The sequence below is a fragment of the Serinus canaria genome, chromosome 1 (genome assembly GCF_022539315.1).
Source record: "Serinus canaria isolate serCan28SL12 chromosome 1, serCan2020, whole genome shotgun sequence".
Taxonomy (NCBI): domain Eukaryota; kingdom Metazoa; phylum Chordata; class Aves; order Passeriformes; family Fringillidae; genus Serinus; species Serinus canaria.
Window position 1 is genome coordinate 14,697,540 of NC_066313.1, and position 25,907 is coordinate 14,723,446.

Below are 25,907 nucleotides of genomic sequence, written 5' to 3' on the forward strand. Positions count from 1 at the left end.
AAAGATGCGGAGAGATTTGAGTGAAATCTAAACCAGTCTTAGCTCAATTAAAGCAACCAATGCTTTTAAGAAGAGATCCCTTGGGGTTTCACCAGAGCCCTGTTATCCTAGTGATTTGGGAAAACTGAGTCTAAGAGATGCCTTGTAGCCCAGCATCCTCCTAGGCCTGACAAGGGGAGGGATTATTTTTAAGCTAACAACTCTGATTTGCTTCTGTCAAAGGTTGTTATTAATTTTATCCTGTACTTCTTGGCTGCAGTGACCTTGGGATTTGAAATGCCCCTTAGACATGTGAGTGAAGCCTTTTACATTGCCAGTCCTCTCACAGTGCTCATTGTTCAGTGCAATCTGTTCACAGTATTATTCTCAATCCTGGTTACAATGAGACCTTTGGTTTTCCCAGCCCTCCAATGAGATTATTTTGTTGCTTACCTAGGGGCTTGTCAGTTCCTTGAGGATTTTTTCCCCCAAAATTTCTAATTTTTTTTCCCCACATAGTCCATTGCATCTCTTTGCACATGACAAGGCAGAGGCTCAGACTGCACACCTGCGTGGAGATACAAATGCAAATCTGGAGTACTGTTTCCTTTCTCTATATAAATGTGTACAAGGATGCACAGGAAAACTCATATGCCCCATCCATCCACCATCCATCCATGTCTTGGCAGAGGCATGAGGCTCATGTACCCTGTGCTCAGCAGTGAAACACTCTTGTGTTACCTCCCCCCCCCCCCTTGGCTGAGACTGAAACCCATCAACAACTCATCACTTGTGAACAAAAGTGACCTGTCTGTGCTCATCCCTTCTGTTCCTTCCTTCCTGCAGTGCACAGGGTGATTTGTAGGGGAAGGGGGAAAATAAAACTGGCTCACAGGCATGAATGCCTCATTGTCTCTGCCAATATCCAAATATTGCAAAATTTGAAAGAGACAGGATCTTTTGAAAGTGGGATTGGGTCCTGAATGGAGTTTACTTTCCAGATTTGGGTGTCAGAAGCGTGAAATTGTCACCATCGAACAATGTTGTGAGTCATGATGGTATAAAGTCCACGGCACCTCCCTCTGCTCCCCATATGGAATGGTGCTGTGCGCAGCCACCACTGTGACTATGTTGCACAATCCCTTCTACTGTAACACTGGGCAGATATTGACCGGCGACTTTGCACTTTGCATTCACTACTTGCTTCCTTCTCCTTGCAAGACACGCATGCAGAGGCCAAGATGAAAGTTGAGTTTGCTCCGCTGTCTGTGCCACTTCAGAGAAGGCTTCAGACAGCAGCAGTGGCTCAATGGGTCTGCAGCTTCCTGGGTCTAGGTAAGAGACATCTCTTTTTCCTTTTTCTGAGAAGCCAGAGAAGCTTTCCATAGAATTGCAGTATGGTTTGGGTTGAGAATTGCACTACGGTTTGGGATGGAAGAGACCTTAAAGATCATCCACTTACAATCCCTTACATTTTTATGCAGCACTCTGATATGGATTTGCTTTGGCTCCTGTCCCATTTGGCCTCAAAATGTTCCCACAATGTACATGAATCATAAGCACATTTGGCAAGGAAAATGAGAACGCCCCAGGCTGAACCTTGTGAACCCACCAGGCAGAAGCTGTGCATGATTATAAAATTATTTAAGATGTGAGAGGCCACTAAAACTCCCCTTTAAATTGTCACCTGCAGTGTTGTCATATTCTCTTGTCCCTGTGACAGATGTTAGGCATGGGAGGGATTGGTGCCAGGACATCTCCTGCAAAGCAGAGGGAATGCCTGGAATAGCCAGAGTAAATAGAGCTTTCCTGCATCTCCCTGGGGTAGTGTGGAGCTGAACACTCTACACAGAGGGAGCTGCAAGTGTGGTCTGGCTCTGGCTTTGGAGATGGAGTCTCACCTACCTTTATCCCAGGGCATTTCCATTCCTATAAAATGGAGGAAAAAGCCTCCTAAGAAGATGTGGACCTCCTATCTGATTTTTTTTCTTCATTTTCACTTCATTCCAGCTTTTGTCAGTGATCTCCTGGGAGCAATGGGATGAGCTGCTATCCCCTTCCTCTGACTCTAGTCAGTGATTACCAAGGAGTTAGGTGCCTGCCTTTGGGATTGCTACCACTGTAGGGTGTGTTTTCCCTAATTAAACCCACGGTGCACTTCTAAAAGGTCTTGCCCTGAGCTTTGCCATGCTGTTCTCACAATGCCATAGCATTATTTCCTCAAAGAATTGGTGGATATGTGTGTACAGGGCGTGGGGGAGAATGTGTACAGACAGCACGTGATGAGATGTCAGCTGGTGGTCTGAGAAAAGAAGCCAGTCCACCTTTGTCATCAGATCCTGCAGAGACATAAATGTCCCTGGATGGTCTCCATTAGCTTAAGTTTGTCTGAAAGGTGCCCTGGCTTCATGTGAGGATGCCAGGAGAAGAAGGTTTATCAGGTACCTTATCAATCAGCTTCCAAAACATCCTGATTATTGTTGCACAGGAGGTGCTTGACAAGGAACCACCACTTGGGGTTCTGCTCAAAGTCAGTGGGGATTTTGGGGGCTGCAAAATACTGGACTTGCTCTGGTTTGTACCATACCATGGTGCCTTTAGCATAATCATACAATCCAAATACAATACAAACCAAAGTGGTTTGGTTGACAGAGACCTGAAAGATCATCCTGTTCCATCCCCTGCCATGGGCAAGGACACCTTCGACTAGACTGGGTTGCTCCAAGCCCCATCCAACAAGGCCTTGAACATGGCCCCAGGGATGGAGCAGCCACAACTTTTTTGAGCAATCTGTTCCAGCGTTTTTGGCTTCTTCTCACCATCTGATCAGAGCAGGGTGGCACTAAGGAAGTGTATGGCTGATTGCCCATGCATGAGAACATTTACAGGCCTTATGCAGCATCTAAACCAGGATGGGGTTTTCCACTTCTCTTGCTCTTTAGGTTTAGAGTTTTTGTGGTTTAAGCTGTTGCTCTGCTTGGTGTTAGGAATGAGAAATAGAATTACCATGCTTGAGGAACAGTACCGTAGGAGGAGTACTGGTGACTCTGCTTTTCTAGCCCTGGGAACAGACACTTCACTTTTTACAGATGCCCTTGCACATTCTAAAAGGTCATTTTTCCAAGAAAACCCAAACAGTTCGAGGAAAAAAAACACATCAGCAGACTGAGATGCAGACAAAGTCACTGCCTGGTGGAGGGCATCAGGTGCTGATGGAAATGACACACATGCTGTTTTGGATAGGATGCACAGGGAAATGATGATGGGAGCCACAGAGGCACATTATCAGGGAGTGCAAACTGCCTGGGGACATTTACAGCCCATCAGGCTGGAACATTGCAATGTTTCCTAGTTTTATAGAAACAAAAATATCAGAGGCAGGTTATCAGTGTAAATTGTCTGGGGCCATTTACAGCCCATCAGGAGCCAAGCTGAAAGGAAACATCAGAGAGCTTCCCATTGTTATGCCAGTTGTGAATCTCAGATGGGATGTGAGCAAAGCTCTGCCTTTGCTGTGGCAAGACAGTCGCTGACTAGCCCAAAACACAGCAGATCTTTGTACACAAACATCTCCAGAACTATACCTGCACAAAAACATAGGCTGTGCTTCAGACTCCCACTCAGTTTCTGAGATGGACCCTTCCAAAATCTGCTACAGACCGGAGCCTGAATGGCCACCTTTGCACCAGTATCTGATGGACCAGAGGACTGTGCAATTATGGTCCAGACAGAGTTGCTCTTTGAATATTTCTTGGTGTATGATTGGCTCATGCTGTCAGGAAAATTACTCCACAAACACCAGAGGTTTATGTCCAAAAAGGAGACAGAGGAGTCCTGTAACTTTATTTGAATAAAGGGAGCATTTTCCTGGCGTCTCTCAAAATTTTAGAGGACATAGCCTCCTTTTTATCCTAATTGCCTGAGCACATTTCCCTCTCTCTTTCCCTATTGGCTGAGGTACTTGAGAGGTAAAGACTTCCTGAAACACCTGATACCTAAGACAACCCTTCTAATGTATTCTCCCCGGCCCTTTTTTTCCCTTGTACCAATCAGTGGAATTCCTATGGAATTTATGGTTGTTCCCATTGTTTCTTTCATCTCTCAGTATCCAATTTTATTTATCAGCAGACCTACAGTTTATTTGTAAAGACAAATCTCTCATTCCATTTATCAATCAGTGGAATCTTTCCCATTGTTTTATTTAGTTCTCTCAGTGCTAGTTTTATCTACTAGCAGACTCACCGTTTCTTTGTAAAGACAAATCCCTCATTCCTTCCATAAGTATCACTCTTCTGAACTACACCTTATCCCAGTTTGTGCAATTCAAGAGGCCAGGGGCCACTGCTGGTCACCAGGATAGATGAAGCTACCTTTTTTTTGGAAAAAAAGTGCCAAACAGCCATCCTTGGTGCCATTGTGTACTTGTGTTATAAACCCTGGGGGTCTCCCTGAGCAGAAGAGATCCCACATGTGATCAACCTTCTAGTGAAGAAGAGATCCCACATGTGATCAACCTTTTGCCACCAGAGAACACCTGGCAGGAGGAGACACCGACGTATCCTGGCAAGACAGACGAAAATCTGGCAAGAGCCATGCAGTCTTGGACACAGCTGACCAGAATGGGACATTTTGGAGTGCTCCATGCTTCCCTCTCTGTCCCTGCATCTGCATTTCCTTCCACAGTCCATGATGCAGTTGGGATGCGGTAGAGCTGTGGTCACAGGGTTAACAGGTGATCCAACAGCACATCCCCATTCTCAGCATGGATGCAGTTGGGGCTTTTGGAGCTTCAACAATGTTTTCCAATAAAACAATTTGTACTTGAGGTTTTTCCCTTCTTGGTATTGGGAGCAAGCTGGCACTTGACTTTCCAGAAATGGAAGTAACTTCTTGAGCCAGCAGAATGACAGCAAATGGCCGGGAGGGAGGAATCCTCTGCAGTTGTAGGAGTTACTTGCAAACACAGGCTCTACCTCCTGCAGGGAAATGCAGCTTGCTCTGAATGAGGATGAGACCCAAACCCACTCCTCCACCCCTGGCTGACCTTCAAGAGCTAATCATCTTCCCCAGGAAGAACTTGATTTGTTGTTTGGGTTTTTTAATGTGTTTTTGCGAGTTTTTTGTTGTTGTTTGTTTGTTTGTTTGGGGTTTTGCATGTTTTGTTTGGTTTGATTTGTTTTGGGGTTTGGTTTGGGTTTCCTTTGGTGATACAATCTGAAACCGAAACCAGTTAAGAAATGCTCTTAAGAGGTGCATTAGAAAGGTAGTAACAAAACCTTATGAAGACATTCCAGCTGTTTTGGTTCATTTTACAAAGTTTCTTTAAGCCTGGAGCTTTCCACCCAAAATATCCCAGTTTAACAACTGCATAAGCTAGATGCTAAGAGATACCCTTATTTTCATCCCATCAGCTGCCAAACACCCCTTGTTTCACTATTATAATCTTCAGGCATGGAGCTCAGACTTTCTGTGGGCAGGATTTAGCTCCTTTGCTTGGGAGACAGGCTTGTGCTTCTGCTGCCAGAAGAGAGCTTCTGAACACCCATTTGGCCACTGTGCAGCCCTTTGCAGAGGCCAGAGATCCCAGCAGCACTGACTGCAGGCAGCTGTTGCTATGGTTGTGCAAATGCATCCCCTGAGAAGCCAAGCACTGTGGGAGGGACTCATTTATCCCTGCAGGATGCTGGGTGAGGGCAGCAGCTTGGCCCCTCTGCCAGCAAGGAGCTCTGCTCCAGCATCCCTTGCCGCAGGCAGGCATTGTCCATACTGCCAGTTTTCTTGAGGAGGCTCCTGACAAGAGCATGGAGACAAAAGGTTCTATTTATTTCAGAGGTTGACAGCTGCTGGAGGAGGAGTGCAGGTTGTAAGAATGGGTTGCAGGGCATGGAGTGGGGACCCTATTGCCTTCCCAGTACATGATCTGAGTACTGATCAGTGCCTCCTTGTAATAGAGTGGAACCAGGCTACTGCAGAAAACTGAAATCAGCAGGCTGGTTCCCAAGCCTGCTGCACTGCTTCCTTCTGCCTCTCTCATTCCCACTCTCCACTGGGCATTGACACCCATCCAGATGCACCCATGCAGAACTAAGAGTGCAGAGCTGAACCATGGCAAACAAACCCAGTGCAGGGCCAGTAGATCTGGGCATGTTGCCTCTGCAGACCCAGCATGCCACACCCAGACTTTGAACCTTCAAGTAATCAGGGTTGGCTCAAAGGGCATGTGGTACCAGCATGATTAGGCTTCCCTGGCAGCTGAGTGTAGTCCACAGCCTTCCCACATCAGCTGTGCCCAAGGGTGCACTATCTGTGTGGGTGGCCACAATCAGGACTCCAGGCTGGCACTGAGGACCTCAGCAACGTGTGTCTTGGAAGCATTCAAGGCCAGTTTGGATGGGACTTTGAACAACCTGGTTTAGTGGGAGGTATCCCTGCCTATGGCAAGGCAGTTGGAACTGGATGGTCTTTAAGATCCCTCTAACCCAATGCATTCTGTGATTCTGCAATGATCTTGCAAGCCCTACTGGCAAGTGCAGTATGAATCTGACTTACTTTCAGGCTGTTGTGATAACAAAAATCTCTTTCTGTGGGCTGCAGTTTTCCCTATTTCAGGCTGAATTAACAAATTTTGGGTTAGGAGCACTTTGATGGGACACAGTCCCTGCTTAGACTTAGCCAGAGAAGTTCTCCGTGTGCTTTGAAACATGTGGCTCCTTTGGAACCCACGGCTTACCTGGAGCCCATGGCATATTTGTGCTCTCTGTGATATGGTCATTTTCTTGTCCAGAGAGGGATTTACACCTCACAGCAAAATTCATCATAAGAAACCCACCACTTCATTTTTGCTTCTCTGAAGCAAAGAAGCTATGAGCTTCTTTGAAGGAATCCAGCCCAGGAAGCCATCTGACCTGTGGGAAAACAAACAAACAAACCATCAAATACACATGGATGTGTCTTTGCTGAGTCTCATACAGCCATGGAGATGTGAGATGCTGGGTCCTAGACCATGAAAAGTTGCTGCACCCCTGCTCAACAGGCGCACTGCAGAGTCCAGGACCATCCTATGAATGCTTCATCCAGAGCCAAATCTCACTATGGACAACTATAGAGAAACCTTCCTGAATCTGGACTCATCAGAAAGTGCAAGATTTAGGGTCTGCATATTGCATTCCTTCTTGCCAGGAACCCTTTGATTTTAGTTTTGGTTTAAAGCAGTCTCCACTTTCCATGACAGTGTAGGCAGTGCAGCAGCTAATCTCAGCCCAGCTCAGAATTATCTGTTTTCAGATAACAGAACTGATGAATCTGCAATGACTTGCATGATGCCCTTAACCCTGCTCTTAGAGCCCTTGTCTGCCTTGAAAGAGCTCTGTGTAAGGGCTTAAGCTATTTTATAGCAATTTAGCATATGCCATTGGGTTACAGCACCCATATATAGAGTCCAGATGTCAGCAATGGAGACAGATGGGGAAGACTGAGTCAGTGATCAGAATCCCAATTTATTGTGGGATACAAATGCTTATATACTATTTTAGGGAGACTAGTAATGTGTACTACAATGATTAGGTTAAAATCACATCCACAAACTTATGCATATCACAACATCTCTTGCTTGCAGAGTTTAGCTTGCAGAGTTTATGAGATTTCCTTTTTCCGGTAAACCAGTCTGATTGAATCTTCTTGCAATCTAGGTCTAATTTTCAAAGTTCCATTTGCTTTTGCCAAGGCATCCTGTTATCAAATCTCTTAGGTTAACCAGGTCCAAAATACATCATCTGTCTTGTGTCTCCCAATATCCCAACCTCTCCCCCTTTCCTTTCAATCAAAACTTCTCCTTTAATGGCTTTAATAATTAATCTATACACACATTGAAAGGTATCATGATCATTACAATCATCATCAAAATAATCACATATATACCTATCCTAAAAAGAATCTTTTAGTTAAAAGGCCTAAAAGGCTCAGGCTTGATCTTCATAAATTAAAACATTCCTGATGGCAGCTGCAGGGGCAGAGGCATTACTGGATTTAGACAGGCTGCCAGAAGTATAATTGCAGCAAAAGATTTGATTCTTTTACACAGGGTGATAGGGAAAACATTTTTAGACTGATTCCTATCTGTGCATTTAAAATCAAAACAAAAATCCAATTTCACAGAACCCAGGACTCTAATTCTTGGGGTTCCAAGGGTGTTTCAGGACAGTAAGGGATCAAATTCGATGTGATTTGATTTGCTTTCAAAATTTTTTGTGTAAATATTAGTGTAAAGTTCTGGAGGAGTTATATCCAGACCTGCAGAAAGAGGAGATGAGGTTCATGTCTGTTTGCAACCCCAGACATGTTTGCAACTCACACCTGCCCAGTTCTCCTGAGCAGTGGGACCGGTGGTGGTGGACTTAGTCTGGGGACCTGGCATGACTTTTGGAACACACTAATTTCCACTCTGTGGAATATTTCCGGCCACTGGTGGCCCACAAAGTCTCGGTGTCCAGACAGTGGTATGGAGTTGTTCCTCCTCACCAAATTACAGACCATAAATAATCAGGTGCCTGCCTAAGGCTGGAATTCGTTTGGATGCAGATATAACTGTACATTTTCTGGAACCTTCCTGTCTCTTCGGTGCCATCCACAGTAACTTTCAGACTGACGGTCCATTCTCGGACAGGAATGGGCCCCTTTCCCACAGAGCATCAAAAGGTTTCAAAAGGACAAAAAACCCCCCAAATCTTGAAATTGAGTGAAGGTCACTGAGTGCAAATTTTGCTCTGGTAAAAAAAGAAATTGAATTGCAAATTAATTAAGGAAGAAATTAATAATTATATAATTGTGAGATAAAGCATGGATTTGGTCCAGAACTACTCCTTCACTTTGCAGAATGTACTTTGAGCTTTGCACAGTATGATAAAAAGAGAATTAGGCACTGTAGTTTTGCAGCAGACCTGATGACTGGGCTCCTAGGTGGCGTAAAATTGTGTTTATTTATCATGTGGACCCTGGAGCTGCAGTTCATGTTCTATACAGTTCTTGAGAGTTACAAAGTCTGTGTCGATGGCATTTGAAAATGAAGCGTGAGCAGCAGGTTGAGGGAGGGGATTCTCTCGCTCCATTCCACTTTTCTGAGACTCCAGCTGGAGCGGGTCCAGAGGAGGCCTTGGAGATGCTTCAAGGGCTGGAGCCCCTCTCTTCTGGAGTCAGGCTGGGAGATCTGGGGGTGTTCAGCTTGGAGAAGGGAAGGCTCTGGGAAGACCTAAGAGTCTCTTCCAGTGCTATAGGGCCTGGAAGAGAGAGAGAGAGGGAGAGGGATGAGAGAGGGCTGGAGAGGGATTTTGGACAAGGGCCTGGAGGGACAGGACAAGAGGCAATGGTGTCCCACTGCCAGAGGGCAGGGCTAGATGGGATATTGGGAAGAAATTCTTGGCTGTCATGATGGTGAGGCCCTGGCACAGGCTGCCCAGAGAAACTGTGACTGCCAGATGCTTGGAAGTGTCCAAGGCCAGATCTGAGGGGACTTTTATGATTCCATTAAAATTGTGGCACCAGGTGTGAACAGCGGTTCTTTCTGACCCACACGATGCATTACAGGTTAGACCTGTTGCTTTGCCGAGAGCTGCAGTTTTTTTCCCCACTGCAAAATTCTTAGTGCCTACCCAGGAGCTTGCTGCAGTGTCTCTACGTATAGAAAGACATGCAATCCCATTTCAGCTTTAAGGGGATTTAGGATCCTGTTAGACTATTGCACTTTTTTCCCCCATAGGAATTATTGGTACCATCATGACAGTGTTCTAAAAAAGGGCAAGGATTTGCTTTTTTCATGCAAAGTTTTGTAATCAAGGTGACTTATCACGAAGAAAAATGCTACAAACATGATCTACTTATTTATCCTTAAGTGAAAGCAAACAGGAGGTATTTGAAGGTCTTAGATGAGAGCATCCTATTCCATGTCTCTGACAGGCCTTAGCTGAGAGAAGGTGGAGAGTGCAGGTATCAGGTGATTTGCCAAAGGAAAAGATGTCTCAGAGCAGGAGGTTGTGGATGCATCTATATCACAGCTGAAGCTGAGCAGGGCATCTCCACCCTCATATCTTCCAGCCCTGGGTGGAAGATCTGAAATGAAGACCCAAAGTAGAACAAAATATACAAAACATTATATAATCCATGAGCTGGGGAAGGCAAAGGACTTGGATGAACCTTTGGGTTTTCTTCAGCTCAGTCCTTCCCTTCAAAAGCAATACCAAGGGTTCCAGAGGGACAGCTGGGGAGGACGCAGCTCTTCCCAGGCGCGCATCTGCTTTGCCAGGTGGCAGCTTGGTGGCTGTCACCATTTTCCAGTATCTGCAGACACACAGTGTTGGGCTTGGGTGGGATTTTATGTACCAAGTGATGTTTGTTTGCACAAATGCTTTTGTTCTTTTGTTTATATGCCAAAACATAGGGTATAAGGGAGGTGGGAGGTAGAGGTGAAAGCTGGCACTAACTGGAGAAAGTCCTGAGTCATGGAAGTCATAAAGAATGAAACAGAGCCTTCTTAAAAAATCCATCATGACATCAAGTTGAAAGAACTGAAAGTCCTGTGGAGTCCAAGATTAGAAGTGGAGGAAAGGGTCCAAAATCAATAATAAAAAACTCACTAAAGAGTAAAATCTTATCTATGGGTATATATCGTGGACACAATTTAAATGGGGAATCATTAGCTTAAGATAAAGCTATTGGGGACTGGACATAGGACACTTTTTGCTGCCATTGCAAAATATCAGGTGTCATCCAGGAGTATTAACAGGAGTTTTGGGATAAAACAAGGCCATTATCGTTGCAGAGATCAATCTGACTCCAGAGAAAAGCAAGACAGCAAAGGGATAGAGAGCTGATCCATGAGAACACTGTGAATGGAATGAGATTCATCAGTCTTTTGGGAAGAGAGGGACATGGTGGCCTTTGGAGAAATTGGTGCTTGCTACAAGGGAGGTGCTTGGTGTCTTTTCAGGTTCCTGGGGCAGATAGAAATCACCTCTGCATCAGAGGTGCCTTCACACTGATAAATTCAGCAGCAAGCCCAGTGGAGGCTCCATCCCAGGACCAAAATGCCTCTCCAAATGAACCATTCCTCCCAAAGTCCACCTAATCCAACTATCAAGTCACTGCTGGCTTTTCTTTCAGCACAGTGCTGTACTGCTGTCTTCATCGCCCTCCTCTTCACTCGTTTCTGGCTGGTCAGTGCCCTCTATGCTGCATGGTGGTTTACAGACAGGGAGAAACCCTGCAAGGGTGGGCGGCGGATCCACGTCTTCCGGAACTGCGTCATTTGGAGGTACATGAGGGACTATTTCCCCATCACGGTAAGTGCCACCAGTCCATTGGTTCTGCAGTGTTTCAGGGACCAGCTTTGTCCTTGGAGTTTGGATACAGTCTGGGGCCAGCAGTCATGGCATGGGATGCTGGGAACTTGGTGTTGAAGGATAATCTTCCCAGCTCCCAGATTACTCAGACACAGTAACAAATGGGGATTACCATTTTTACAAACAGCATGCTTCAATCATCTGGCTTTTCCATACCTGTTTAATCTTGCTGCATTCCAGCTGCTAGGGAAACCTCACTTTTGTTTTCCATGTCTATATTGCAACACTCCTGCCATTAAGGTCGCTTAGAATCTACCCAGTGGCCATAGCACCAAGTTTTAACCAAAATCCAAGAGATCCTGGATGGTCTGCAATGTCAGCATCCCGTTTTTCTGAGGAGAGGGATGGATGGGTAAAGCTGGGGGTGCACTGGGAAGTCTCAGAGAGCTGCTGTTCTCTTGAGAGGGACTTCTGTGACATTCCCTGATTTATTTAATGCATGTGGCTGGCCTTTGCCCTCTTTTATCTGGTGTCCCCTTGGCATGGTGTGGATGCATGGAGCAGCAGCAAGTACTGCCTCAGAGCCATCACAAGTTGATACAAATCTGAGCAATGCAAGAGAAGAGCTCATGAGTTGTGCAAGGAAGAGAGCTTCAAGGACAGACCAGGCAATGGTAATTTCTAAGATAATTCCTTTAGGAATACATTGCCTGTTGAGAGAACTCAGATGGGATGCACCCAGCTGGTCAGAGAACACCTGGAGTCAGAAGCTGAGTGCTGCAGTCCAGGATAAAGAAGTTGGGAGCCCAAAAAGCCAAAGAACCCACCAGCCAAAAGGAAAAAATAAGAACCCAGCCTGAGAGTCAATCCTGCATGGAGTAGGGCCTGGGATAAGAATTAGGGGGAGCCAGAGCAAAGTGAGGACCAGGGATGAAATGCCCATCAGCTTTGCTGCTCAAACAGAAATAACTCTCTTTTCTGTTCTCATAAGATCACACCTGGAATACAGTGCACAGTTCTGGAGCCCCATCATAAGAAGGTTAAATGGCACTTCTGGGGCAAGTCCAGAGGAGGCCACGAAGTCAGTAAGGGGACAGGAGCACCTGCCATATGGAGACAGCTGAGAAAGCTGGGGCTGTTTATCTTGGAGAACGTTGTGCGGATACCTCACAGCACTTCCAGTATCTGAAGGGAAGACAGAGAGACACTGTTCATCAGGAACTATAATGATGGAAAAAGGGGGAATGGTTTCAAACTGTAAGAAGGTAGATTTAGATGGGATATTTGGAAAAAATTCTTGGCTGTGATGGTGGTGAGGCCCTGGTACAGGTTGCCCAGAGAAGCTTTGGTGCCCCATCCCTGAAAGTGTCCAGGGCCAGGTTGGACAGGGCGTGGAGCAACCAGGTCTAGTGGAATGTGTCCATTCCCATGGCAGGGAGTGGAATTTTAAGGTCCGTTTGATAATGAAATCAGCCAAGAAATGAACTTTCTAATGCAATTTGAAGTGTTAGAAAGCAGACATTTATCTGTGAAGGACACATTGCAAGGATGTCTTGTTTAATCCAATGTGTGTGGTGAGGCTTTACAACATTATAACCATATATTCATTAAAGCGTGTCTCCTATCTAATACATAAACATCACTTTTCCTAGAACTAATCTGCATGCAACTGCCTCCTACTGGAAATCATTTTATGATCCTGGAGGGTCCTCTAAAGGGATCTCTGGTGGTCCTATTCAGTGAATATTTCAATTTTAGACATAACCTTTCCTTGAACTTTTTCCTTGGGCATGTGCTGTTGCTTCTTGTTACCTAACTTGCAAAAAAACCCCACTATAGCCCTCTTTATCTGTTCTTCCACTCGTAAGTAACATTTATCATCCAGTGTGCATACCTTTACATCCTTTTATCTTTGTTTGCTAGTTAGTCTTTAAGCTCTATTCAGCAACTTCTGAGGAACTGAAAATTTATATTCTCTATGTCATGCGGTATATTTTCTGTAAATTATTTGTGGCTGTAAGTGAAGTGCTGGACCAACCTCTCTGCTGAAATTTAGCTGCCAGCTGAGCCCAGCAATGACCCTTCTCCTGTCCCTTTCTAAAGAACATGGAGCCCCACTCCTGAATGCCTCACTGTGTTCCGTGTCCGTCCTTTCCTGTAGGAGGACCACTAACACCAGTAGAGGGAGCATGGTATGGGGTTTGGCTGTAGATCCCTCGGTGAGGGCCCAGAGGGCTCCATGGAGCCTTTCTCCCCACTTCTGGGGAGAAAACAGAGGAAGTAACACAAAAGGACAGCAGAAAAATTTAAAAGACATCTAATATAGAGAGCATTATAACCAAGCAATCAAATCATATTATTTCTCCAAAATATTTCCTCAGTCATAGAATTATGGAATTATGAAATGTTTTGGGTTGGAAGAGACCTCAATGATCATGCAATTCTAACCCCTCTAACATGGGCAGGGACACCTTCCACTAGACCAGGTTGCTCCAAATCCTGATCAACTTGGTCTTGAAAACTTCAAGGCATGGGACAGCCACAGCTTCTTTGGGCAACCTGTGCCAGGGCTTCAGCATCCTCACAGCCAAGAATTTCTGCCCAATATCCCATCTCACCCTGTTCTCTGTCAGTGGGAAGCCATTTCCCATTGTCCTGTTCCTCCAGGCCCTTGTCCAAAATCCCTCTCCAGCTCTCTTTGAGCCCCTTTAGCACGGGGCTAAAGCCACTGGCAGGGACTCTAAGGTCTCACCTTTTCTTCCTCAGGCTGAACAACCCCACTCGCCCAAAGTCCCAGCACAAGGGACACAAGGAAGTGACATCTGGGGACACAGGCAGGGTTGATATGCAGGACTCTGGACTGTGTTTTTGTGTAGACAGAGTTTGTTAAGCCCTGGAGAATTAGGCATTCTGGGAAGATTAAGTATGACTCCTAATCCTACCAGATCCCAACAGCAAACTTAGCATGGTCAAGTGTTCGGAGGCAGCAAGTGCTGCCTGCAGTCTTATTTTAGGAAACAGCTTTAAACAGTGCTTTTAAGGGATCCCTGTGCATTTCTTTGGAAGCAAAGAGAGATTGGGATGAGCGTCTGTTTTCTGGGCAGTGTGAATTTGCAGTGTGCTGCAGTACATGGAGCATGCCAGTGCTGAGCTGAGCCAGACCACTGCAGTGTGTGCAAGGCGCATCCTCTGCCGATACCACCCCTGCAGCTCTTTGCTGTTGCATTTATCCCCCTTGGAACTGACTGCATGTTAATTAATGATTTGAGCATCAGAGTTAGGCAGGACCTGAATGAGCTTGAGTGTTCTGAAAAGTGGGATGAGAGAGAAATCAAGTCAGGGTCCAGTGCATTGCCCAGGGAAGTTATTTATGCTAATTTCCCTGCATTTTAAACATATTCTAATCTGTTTATTTATTTATTCATTTATTTATTTTTAAATCTACCCTCATTATAGTCCTTCAATTGGCCTGGAATTGTTTCAAAATCATGTAGATGTGGCACTTGAGAACATGGTTTAGTGGTCGCCTTGGCAGTGCTGAGGTAATGGTTGGACTTGATGGTCTCCGAGGGCTTTTATGACCTAAATGAATCTATGATTCTTCAATTCCAATACATGACTGAGCTCAGCTGCATTATAATGTTGTGGAAAATATACCAAAATTTATCTAGAGTATGTCTGAACAGATAACCTGTGATGCCTACTGTGTTGATGTAGCCTACAGAGTGATTTTGGATGTGTGGACTGCTTTATTGATGCTATGTTCAAAAAGCAGGCAGTAATCTGTCTGCTGCTGCCCAAACCCTATCTCCATTTTCATAATCCTTTCCTCATCATTTATCAGTGCATCTTTACAATGAAGGATACGCCCAGCTTAACAGAAAAAACAAATTCTGTCCCCATGCCACGTGAATGGACATCGCTGCTTTTTCTCCCCAGCTCCATCCCATCATCCCTCATACAGCCATGGTGCTTTGGCAACCTCAGATGGGGAAGGTGAAATGGGGAAAGTGTAAGCATAAGCTTGACAATATTTATTTTTACCACAGTCCTCAAACAGAAGTCACCATCTTGGTGACTGAAAGTTGGGGCTGGATGCTTGGCTTAGGCAAGACATCTCACATCACCTCTGGATCACACAACTCGGGTTATGAGTTCGTTCTAGCAAATTAAGGTCTCAGATAACTTTTTTTTGAGGACTGTTGTGGTTTTTTTGGTTTCTCAGTGAATTTCTTTCCTTTGTTATCAGGAAGATGCTGGAAGAGGCAGGGAGTGGCTTTTTGGGTGAACAGTTAGCGATCAAGATACAAAAGGAAGTCTCCTGGCATTCCAGTGGAGTTTCTGTGGGGATGGGGAGTTTTTGGCTGGGGGAGTGGGCTTTTCCATTCAGCATTTTTCGGGAATTGTCGGGTGATGCCACTCAGCACAAGTTGTGATCTCGGACCCGAGATGTGGCGGGGGTGGGTCCGACCTTCCCGCCCTCCTTCCATAAGGGCATTGAGGGACCTTGTTCTCGGCTCCAGGACTTTGCTACGCTGCAATTCGGCACTGCGGTCGAATCCGCCTGCTTCCCCTGCTTCTGCCAGCTGCTCCTTGGTAGTGCTGAGGCCGAACGCTGCCCCTGAGTTTGCAAAAGGAGCAATTTCCTTCCTTCCTTCCTTCCTTCCTTCCTTCCTTCCTTCCTTCCTTCCTTCCTTCCTTCCTTCCTTCCTTCCTTCCTTCCTTCCTTCCTTCCTTCCTTCCTTCCTTCCTTCCTTCCTTCCTCCCTTCCTCCCTTCCTCCTTCCCCTCCTCCCTCCCTCCCTTCCTGCCCTCCCGCCGCCGGCTGAGAGGATCGTGGCTCCCTCTCTGTGCCTCTCCAGAGCTGGCAGCGCCCCCTGCCGGCCGTGGCCATAACTACACCCTCAGGAAAAGCTGGAAAAGCTGGAGTCGGCTGGTTGGAAGCTTTTGTTCCTGCATCGTGGTAAATTCTGGCCTAAAATATATATATATATATATATTCTAGTAAAGAACTGTTACTCCCTTTTCTACTATTTTTTTTTTTTTTGCCTGAAAGCCCTGCACTTTTGAAATCACAATAATTTGGAGAGAGGGGTGTTTTCTTCCCATTCCAGGAAGGTTCCCACCTTCCTTGGCAGACATTTGTCTTTTAAATCAAGACAGGGACATATTTTTTTTCAACTACTGTCATCACGCAGAGCACCCCAGTAGGGATAATCATGCCAGCTTTATTCAGGGCAGCCTGGAAAGAACATGCTGTACAGGGAAGGTCCCGTGGTCTTTGTCACACTGCTTTCTCCTTGACATTTCTTACAGGCCTTGGGGTTATATCTAAGTGCCAGGTGGACCTTGTTGTCTGCAGAAACCTCTGTCACCGGGCTTGTGGTCTTGCTGGTGTTACTGGCTTTTGAAAGCATAACTAAAATGAGTTACTGGAGAATTCGTTGAACCCTTGAAGCTGTAATTTGGGAAGACTTCATCCCATGACTCGTTCATTCTCATCGTGGTGCTATAAATGAATACTCCAATTTAAAAATTAAGGAAATTTAATTTATTGTCAGAGTATGAACTTGGAAAAAGCCACAAGCGAATAGACTCTGAGCCAGGCAATCAGTGTCAGGGAGACTTAGGATTTGGTCTCTATTGCACCAAAGTCCCTGTGGGTCTCCAAAATGTCATTTCGAAGGGATCCGTTTTATACAGTCTTTTGGGCTCTGGAAGGGGGCTCTTCCTTAGCATATTTTAGCATATTATCATAGTTTTTTCTTTCTTGCTGCCGCGTTTCCCAGAACCAGTGGATAATTCCTGGAATCCTGTCAGGTGAAAACTTCCTGGCATAAACTTCTGATGATGCCTATCAAATGCCTCCTGCTGGGGACTTGTCAGATGGAAAGAAATCCCTTGAAACATACATGCCGGGAGACAGTGTCCTCCTGATGTTTGAATCTCCATTCTTTATTTGCCGGACACTGGCCTGGTACACAAGATGCTGTGGTTTTAATTTCCTTTAGCACTAATTATTGTATAACATATGTCACAATGGCACAAACGCTGACGGAGGTTATTTGAGCGTGCTGCAGTTCTCGGGAATTGCAAGGTGCTGTAGAGGTGACAGTTCCAGTTCATGTGAACCAATCCCTGCCAGGAATGATTTCTTTCTTTTCACAGAGAGTGGTATTATTTGTAACTAAGGACTTATGCCACCGCCCATGACATCATATACAATTTATGATTTCCAGAGGTCTTGACTGTTTCCTTTGCTTCCTTCTGTTGGCTGGAAGAGGGATTGTCAGGGAAAAAGCAAAGCATGGTCAAATGGCCCACAGCCCCCATGCTATCCTTTTATGCTGAGGAACTTCTCTGTCCCGTGTGTTGGCCCTCTCTTTTTTGTTCTGGAGTGTCCTTAAGTAAGAGGGGTGTCATAGTTTGACACGGGAGGAATTTGGGGACGTGAGGCAGAAGCTTTTTGTATAACTGACGGTCTGCTGAACCACTGAGAAGCTGGACACACCTCTGTGAAAAACATATGTCAAAGATGAAAGAAAGCCAGGAACTTTCTCTTCCTTTCCCGGCCGCGAGAAGGTAACACGCCCCGGGCCCTGTCCCAGGCCGGGCCGGCCGTGCCGCGGGGCTGGGCCCCTTCCCCCGGGCCCCCTCCTGGCCGCCCCTCTTCCCACATCGGCTCCCGGGCAGCGAGACGGGGTGCTCCGGGACTCGATGGAGCCGGCCTTGCTAACATCTGCCTGCTGACTACACAGCCACAGCCTGGGGCCCAGCCGAGCCCCGGGAGCAGCCCCGGCTCAGTGCCGGGATTTTATCCCCGTGGGAGTTGTCCGCAACGATCGGGCAGGGGGAAGGAGAAGCCCCTCTCCCCCATCGCGGCTGCTCCTGCTGAGTTTTAGCCTGGCTGATTAGATCCCTGCAGCCTCCCCAGCCACAGACCGGGTCATGTAACCATTTGAAGAGCCCAGGTGATATGTTAACCCTTTCAGGGCTTCAATCCTCCCCTGTCATGTTAAGCCTTTCAGTGCTTCAGTCCTCCCCCGAGTGAGAGAGAGGAACAAGATGCAAGCATGTAAAGGAACAACATGAAGTCATGGAGGTCAGTGAAGAAGTCAAGTCCCAGATGGGAGGGATGGGGAGATGCCTTGGTCTTGGGGCTGAAATCCTCTTGTAAGCTATGGAGAAAAAGACTCTTTTTCCCTCTAATGCATGAAACTATGGGGAGATTGATATTGAGCAAAGGCCTCCATGCTAAAGTAAGCAGAAGTGAAAGCAGTTGTGATCCCATGAGGAGTTTGAACAGAGAAAGAGATAAGAGTAGTCTGGTACCTGCAGGAAAAGATCTCTGTTCCCAGGGATGAAGATGATTTTAGAGATAGATTAATGAGAACTTCTGCCTTTGAATAGCCCATGTTTAAAACAATACCTTATAAGTTGATATGGCCCACTGATGAGCTGTGGGAAGGCTTGTGGAAACGGGAAGGACTTCACAATGGTAGGGTTCCCCAGGCAGCTGCTATTGGTGAGGAAATTGAGAGCCATGAGAGGACTGTTTTTTTCTTGTGGAGAAGTCTCCATAGCCTTAAGAGGGACTTCTCTCCCTAAGTGAACTGAAGAAAGACTATTTTAGAGGTGGTAAACTGACTGGAAATTTTAGGTTTTGTTTCTTTACATTGTGAGTGGGAAAGAAAAGGTGGTGGGAGGAGAAGTGTTCTGAAGGGCTTGTTTTGATTCTTACTACCTTTTTCCTTTTAGTTACTTTTAATAAAATTTTCTTTATACCCTTTTAAAGTTTTGAGACTGCTTTGCCTTTCTCCTAATCCTGTCTCACAGCAGGAAGTGAGTGCACTGGTGATTGGCAAGCACCAAACCTGCCACACTCTTTGGTGCATTGGCCGGGAAAAACTCAAAATTGGGAAAATCTGAAATTGGTGAACCAAAACCACTACAAGGGGGGCAATGGCTGAGATCCATTAGAGGACTGTGTCCCACCATTTGCACTGCTAATCCACTGGATAAAGGAAGTCCTACAAGAGGAAGGGAGGAGGACTTGAGCATTTTGGAGCTTCCGTCCTTACCCAGCTTTGGGAGTGAGGGTGGTGAAGTCCCATCCAAACTCAGTTTAAATCCACCTGGCTGGTCAGATTCTCCAATATTTGCTGCAAATCCAGCTCTGACCTGACATGGCACCAGGAGAAAATCCCAGGGCTCAAAGATCTCACTGTTTCCAACTGTGCCTCTCAAACTCTCACCATTTCTGGGACCTGAAGCCCATCCTCCTCAGCAGCTGCTGGCAGTACTCAGATACTTGCCCTTCCTTTAGTCTCCCATCCAGACACCCTTGGATGGGTGACCTGCTTCTTCTCAGTTTGGCACAATTTGTCCATCTTCAGATCTGGTGGGGTTTATTGGATATCTTTGGTGGGCTTCTTCCCACAGAGAAACTGGCTCCATGTTCCATCCTGCAAGAGATGATTTTGGGAGGTGTCTATGGAGAGCTACAGACATGAGGATTTGTTTAGTGCAAAGTGGAAAGGTTTATCCAACTTAAGAGCAGATTACTGACTATGACGTCCATGGAAAGAGAGTTTGGGACCAGAGGATAGAAAAGCAGTAGCAACTCAGTTTGGGAGACTTTAAATGAAGAAGCCAGGAGCTTGCTGATCAGGTCTCCTAACCTCTCCTCCTCCATCACATCCTCCTCTGCTCTCTGAGTGGCTGTGGGGGTAATGCCGTGCTGCTCCTTCTCTCCCACCTCATGTTCATCAGTCCTTAAGGATGCAATGATATGGCACATCAGTGTCCTCCCTGACTGTATGCCCCCAACATTGTATGCACCGTGCAGTGCCCCTATTCATCTCAACTTGATTAATTCCTCACTTAACACCTTTTTAACACCTTCAGACAATGCATCTCCAGGGGCTTCTGGAGCACCACCCACCAAACCTTTGGACTCTGGGAGAATTTTATTTGAATCGGAGAATCACAGAATTATCTGGATTGAAAGGGACCTTAAAGATCATCTAGTTTTAACCCCTTGCCATGGGCAGGGATGCTATTCACTATTTCAGGTTCCTCCAAGCTTCGTCCAACACGGCCTTGAATATTTCCAGGGATGGAGCATTCACAACTTTTATGAGCAACTTGTATCAGTGCCTTATTACTCTTTCCTCAACCTCTAGTGCACCAGACTTAAACAGGGAATTACCTGTTCTCTGTCTTCCCATGGTTTGGGACAGGACAATTCAGTCTGTAGGGAGCAACTAGGAGAACCTAGTCACATCTCAAAGGATTAATTAAATCACCCTGGTTAAACCAGTGCTGAATTCCTGGGCTGATAAAGTCACTCAGAAGCCTTAACTCCAATTATCATAATTCCACTCCAAAATTAATTAAAACCAAACCAAACCAAATATGAAATGAAGAGCACTTTAATCCCTCATTATTATTATCAAATGAATAATTTGGGATGTTAATGCCATTTAACTAATCCAGTTTAAAATTAATTTGCTTGAGATCCTTCACTAGTACATGGGCTCTTATCAGAGCTCCTGGAAGTCTGCATATGCATATAATACAGACCCTTGGCTGGGTAATAATTTACATAGATTCCATGTATTAATTTAATTTATTAAGAAACCCATTGCTTTTATAGAGAGTTACAATACAGGTTGGCCTAATTGATCCTTTAATGAAAACACCATCACCATTGGCTAATTAGAAAACCACCCTTTGGTAAACAAATCTCCATAACATATTCCTCATGTTCACAGTACCAGGTGCAGGAAGTTAAGACAAGAATTGTTTCTCATTCTTTTCTCTGATCTTCTCACAGCCTTTTCTCAGAACAATGCCTGGGAAAGTTGTGTTTCTCTCTGGCCAGAGAGCTGCTGCCACATATGCATTTCCCTAACACGGCCGACAGTGCATGGAGCATGTCCCACCATGTCTCTTGGGGAGCTGGGGGAACTGGGGCAGAGTTTTACCCATGTCATGGACCCACATTTGAGTAGTCAGAATAAAGGGAGTTTTCTGTTACAGAGTAATTACTGCAAGCCCTGAAAAACTGTTATCAAGCTATATTTCTTCATGATAAATCATAAAATAGGCCTTATTCTCCATAATTTAGGTTCATTAAGTTCTTCCCTGAAAGAATTGTCCAGCCTTGGCACAGGCTGTCCAAGGCAGTGGTGGAGTCCCCATTCCTGTAAACATTTAAAAGCTGTGTGGATATGGCAGCTGGGGACATGGATTAAGGATGGTCTTGGCAGTGCTGGGGAAGGATTTGGACTCCATGATCTTAGAGGGCTTTTCCATCCTAAACAATTTTATTTGTTAGGAAGGCCGAGATCACCGCACACCTGGGATCCAGAAGGCTTCATAACACTTTTGAGAATGAATCATTACTGCTGTCAGAAGCCAAGGCATCAGCCAGCATCCTGACCATGCCAAAGGGAATTTCAAGGAATCAACAAACCCATGGCTCAGCTTGGAGAGCACAACCCTGAGCTGCTAACAGCTGCTTCCAGACCGCAGGCCATACACATTAACTTGGCATTCCTCAGACACCTCTGAGAGGAGAAACTGCTCTTATTTCACCAGAAGAACCCCAGGTTTTCTCATGCACACACCAGCTTGTTTGGACTCTTAAGTGCTTTGGCAATTATTGAATGTTCAGTTCACTCATAAAGACTGGAATTGCAAATGCCATCCAGAGGGTGTGGAAAAGACAACTCATTTGAGGCAGGATGGAGGATAGTCCCACTCCTTGGCACCTCAAACCTAGTTCCATTAGGCAGTTCGGCTGGACAGCAGGAGGGGGAGGCTGTGCAGAGTCCCATTATTTACCTTCCTGGAAGTTTGGGAATGGAGACTGACCTCTGCCAGGTGGAGGGGGAAGGAGTGAGACAGTGGGAACAATCCAGAAGGGAAGATGGAATTTCTCTATTGAAGAGTTTCCAGAGGGAAGAGGGTAGTGTGGAGTCTAGACCTACGGTATCTAAGGACTTTGCCTAAATCTCTCCTCTGCTATAGATTTCCTTCTCAGTCTTGTATTTTCCTTCTCAGCTCTCTTGTTTCTCTGTGAGTTTTGGCCAAATCATCCAGATGTCACACAGCAGGCTCTGTGACAAAACGAGGACCTTCTTTCCTCAGGGCTACTGTAGGGGACAGCATTTGCAGAAACATTACCCAGATCCACCAAAACTTGAGGGACTCAGCTGCTACCCTCCAGCTGCCCATGGCTCAGAGCAGGGCGTCAAAAACGATAGATTCAAAGACCGGGTGACATTGGAACAGAACTCTAGAGGTGAATATGTCCGACCCACTGCTCAAGCAGGGCCACCCAGGGCCAGTTGCCCAGGACCATATCTTACCACAGAATCACAAAATGGTTTGGGTTGGAAGGGGTCTTAAAACTGGTCCTTGTTGGAACAAGGACACTTTCCACTAGACCGGGTTGCTCTAAGCCCCATTAAACCTGGCCATGAACACCTCCAGGAATGAGGAAGCCACAACTTCTCTGGGCAACCTGTGCCAGGGCCTCACTATTCTTGTAATAAAAAATTTCTTCCTCATAGCTAGTTTTAACCATCCCTCTCTTAGTTTAAAACCACACTCCCTTGTCTTATCACTCCAAGCACTAGCCTTTGTTCTTTCCTTTCCTGTTCTCCCTTCTCTTTCATTGGGATGAGCACCAAGACAGAAGCTGGATGTTTCTTAGGGAGTGTTCTTACAGATGTGTGGTGTCTTAGCACAGGGAAACTCTCCCATCAAGGCAATTTGACCGCTCAGTGGCTGCCTTCTTGCGTCACCCTTCCCCCTTCTTGTCTCCCTGCGTGCACAGAGCCAGAAATGGAGCAGTTTCTAACACACCTGAACATCTTGCTTCCCTGCTTAAAAATCACTTGGAGATGAAATGTTACTCCAAAAAGAGCAAATGGTGGCAGGGGCCCTGGGCACTTAATGATTCAGCCATCTGCCTCTCTTCCTGCCTAGAGACCTCTGCACCTGGCCAGTAGTGGGACTTGGTTTGTCCATTCCCCTCATTAGGAGCAGCTTGAATGGGTACATGTACAGTCAACAGTGCTTTCAGACAGGTGGAAAATGAGTCATGATGGAAGAAAGTAAAATATCTCTCATTATTAACCTGCAGTTCTAGCAGCTTCTAGGAAAACTCATGCACCATTAACTGCACCCTGAGTGCTGATGGAATCAGGGTACTTGGTGACACTTAAATGCATAGGGCTTTGGTTGTTCTTGAGCACAAATGCCTTTGATTTGTCTGGAAAGGCATGGTGGCTCTGTGATAACAGAATCACAGAATTGTTCAGGTTGGAAAAGCCCTCTAAGACCATTGAGTCCAGCTGTTGCCCAGTACTATCGCAAATGCCACTTAGTCATGTCCCCAAGTGCCACATCAACAGGTTTTGAACCTGTTTCAGGGACTGTGGTCCCACCACTTTCCTAGTCATCTTGTTTCAATGTCTGACCTTTCAGTGATGAAATGATGTGATGACTAACCTTGGATAGATTAATCCTTCCCTGCTGCTGTGAGTGTCCTCAGCATCCAAAGAAATGGTGCAGAGATTTCAGCATTCCGTTTTGCCTGCTTCTGCCTGGGCTATGCACATGTTGGCTGGTGTTGGCATGGCAAGGTCTTCCTGGTGCCAGAGCTGGAGGGTGGGTTTGCGACACCAGCTCCTCTCCCCTGGGCAATCCATAACAAGTGCAATGGAGATCAAATCCCAGTTGTCCCTTATCTCTCTTTAACAACCCCCTCTTGTTCTGTGGTACCCATTCTCCCATGTGGTATATCCCAGGCTTGAATATCACTTTCAGATTGGCTGAGGACTTTACCAAGCTGCTTAGTCAGCCCTCAAGGGCTGGCCATGAGCTGCACTGTATCTGCAATCCATGCTGCCCATCCACAAAATGCTGGGCATGGGCATTCTCTGTTCCCTCCTGCCAAAGTTGCAGCAGCCTTAGGCAGACATCCACTCTTGGATGGACCTGGGCACCGAACACAGGCACAAGCATGTGGCATCCTTCAGGCTTTCCCCAGTGGCAAGGAAAATATCAGCTTCCCTGTTAGATGTCTGGGAATTAGATTTCAATTTACCATTTGTGAAAACATCTTGGAATCATCTGGCACATGCTTCAGGACAGGATAAACCTTTGATCCACACCAAGCTGTTGGGTGGGACACATGCTTGTGCTGTGTAGTAGGTCTACCAGAGTGATTATGTACTCCCTCTGTTGTTCTGCTTGTGGGATCAAGAGGTACTGTGTGGAAGAAATCACCCATTTCTCACTTTCCCCCCCATACTGGAAAATTTATTGGAGGACATTTAAACAAAATTGGTTCCCAATAGCACCTAGACCACTTCAAGGCAGCATAATGAACTTTGCCATTAGAAAAGTCATTTTAGGCCAATGGGTAGGAGGAGATGGAAATATGGGCAATGAAATACATCTCAGTGAAAAATAGGAGAGTTGTTCCAGTTAACCTTTTCCAATAGAAAGGCATGTTGGGTGCAAGACACTCCCCTCCAGGAATAGCTTATCTGCTCTTCATAGCCAGTGTTCCTCCCTGCTGAGGTTACAGCACTAACTCTGACCACTTTTTGGCTTCATCTCTGTCTCTAGTTGGTGAAGACAGCAGAGCTGGACCCTCGGCAGAACTACCTGATGGGATTTCATCCCCATGGAGTCCTGGCAGCTGGAGCCTTTATCAATTTCTGCACAGAGGCATCTGGCTTTTCCACACTCTTCCCAGGCATCACCCCCCACCTGATGCTGCTTTCCCTGTGGTTTCGCTTCCCATTCTTCAGGGACTATGTGATGAGTGGAGGTAAGGAGCATGGGCCTCTGGCCAGCAGTAGTGTGTGGGGGTGCTTTTTTGAGAAACATAGAGTGAAAATGCATGGGGAAAGAGGAGTCAAGGGTCTGTTTTCCCTCATCTGGGGCCAGTTGGATCCCATTCATGGACACAGCTATTCAAGATGGCAACCCAAAACCTCTGAAGCTAAAAATTGCCCTCCTTGCTGTTATCTGTTTGTTCAACTTGATAAATGGTCTCTGTGCTCAGGGCATCACTGTGCAGGTGCTGTGGAACAGCAAAATGCGGAGCAAATTGTGAACAGAAATGCTGAGAGCTGCAGGCCAGGATGTTCCTGTATTTCTTTCCATAAAAATAATATTCAGGCTTGAAATTGTGAGGAAAAAGATGCTTTTTCTGAAGTATCTGCTGCTTCCAGGGAAGCAGCATCCAGGGACAGAGGATGAAAATAGTAGCTCATGCTGCTGCAATGGAATGTGGCAGGGGGGAAGATGTAGTGAAAAGGAACAGGAAAAGGGACAGGTAAAAATTAAACTGAGAGAGGTAAAAGGGAGTTTTGAGAGATTTTTGGACACCGCCAGGATGACCTCCATCTCTCAGCAGTGGGCTTGGCAATGGTCACTTCTCCAGCTGAATGTGGGCAGAATTCCATAGGCTAAACATAGGCATCCAGTTCCATCTGATGTACCCCAGGGCATCCATTACCCAGTTTTCCTCATAAACTCTGGCTCCTGCTGCCAGAGTATTTACATGGAG

At 46.0% G+C, this 25,907-nt stretch overlaps 1 protein-coding gene across 1 annotated transcript in view; it reads left to right on the plus strand.

Annotated features, from left to right (window-relative positions):
* Nucleotides 1–1,220: 1,220 nt before the first annotated feature.
* MOGAT2 (monoacylglycerol O-acyltransferase 2) overlaps nt 1,221–25,907 on the plus strand; it is a 28,174-nt gene continuing 3,487 nt past the window's right edge. The window contains exons 1-3 of the mRNA XM_009098895.4: nt 1,221–1,314; nt 11,131–11,309; nt 24,959–25,163. Of these exons, the coding sequence (XP_009097143.1) occupies nt 1,221–1,314; nt 11,131–11,309; nt 24,959–25,163 (478 nt within the window). The remainder of the gene's footprint in view (nt 1,315–11,130; nt 11,310–24,958; nt 25,164–25,907) is intronic.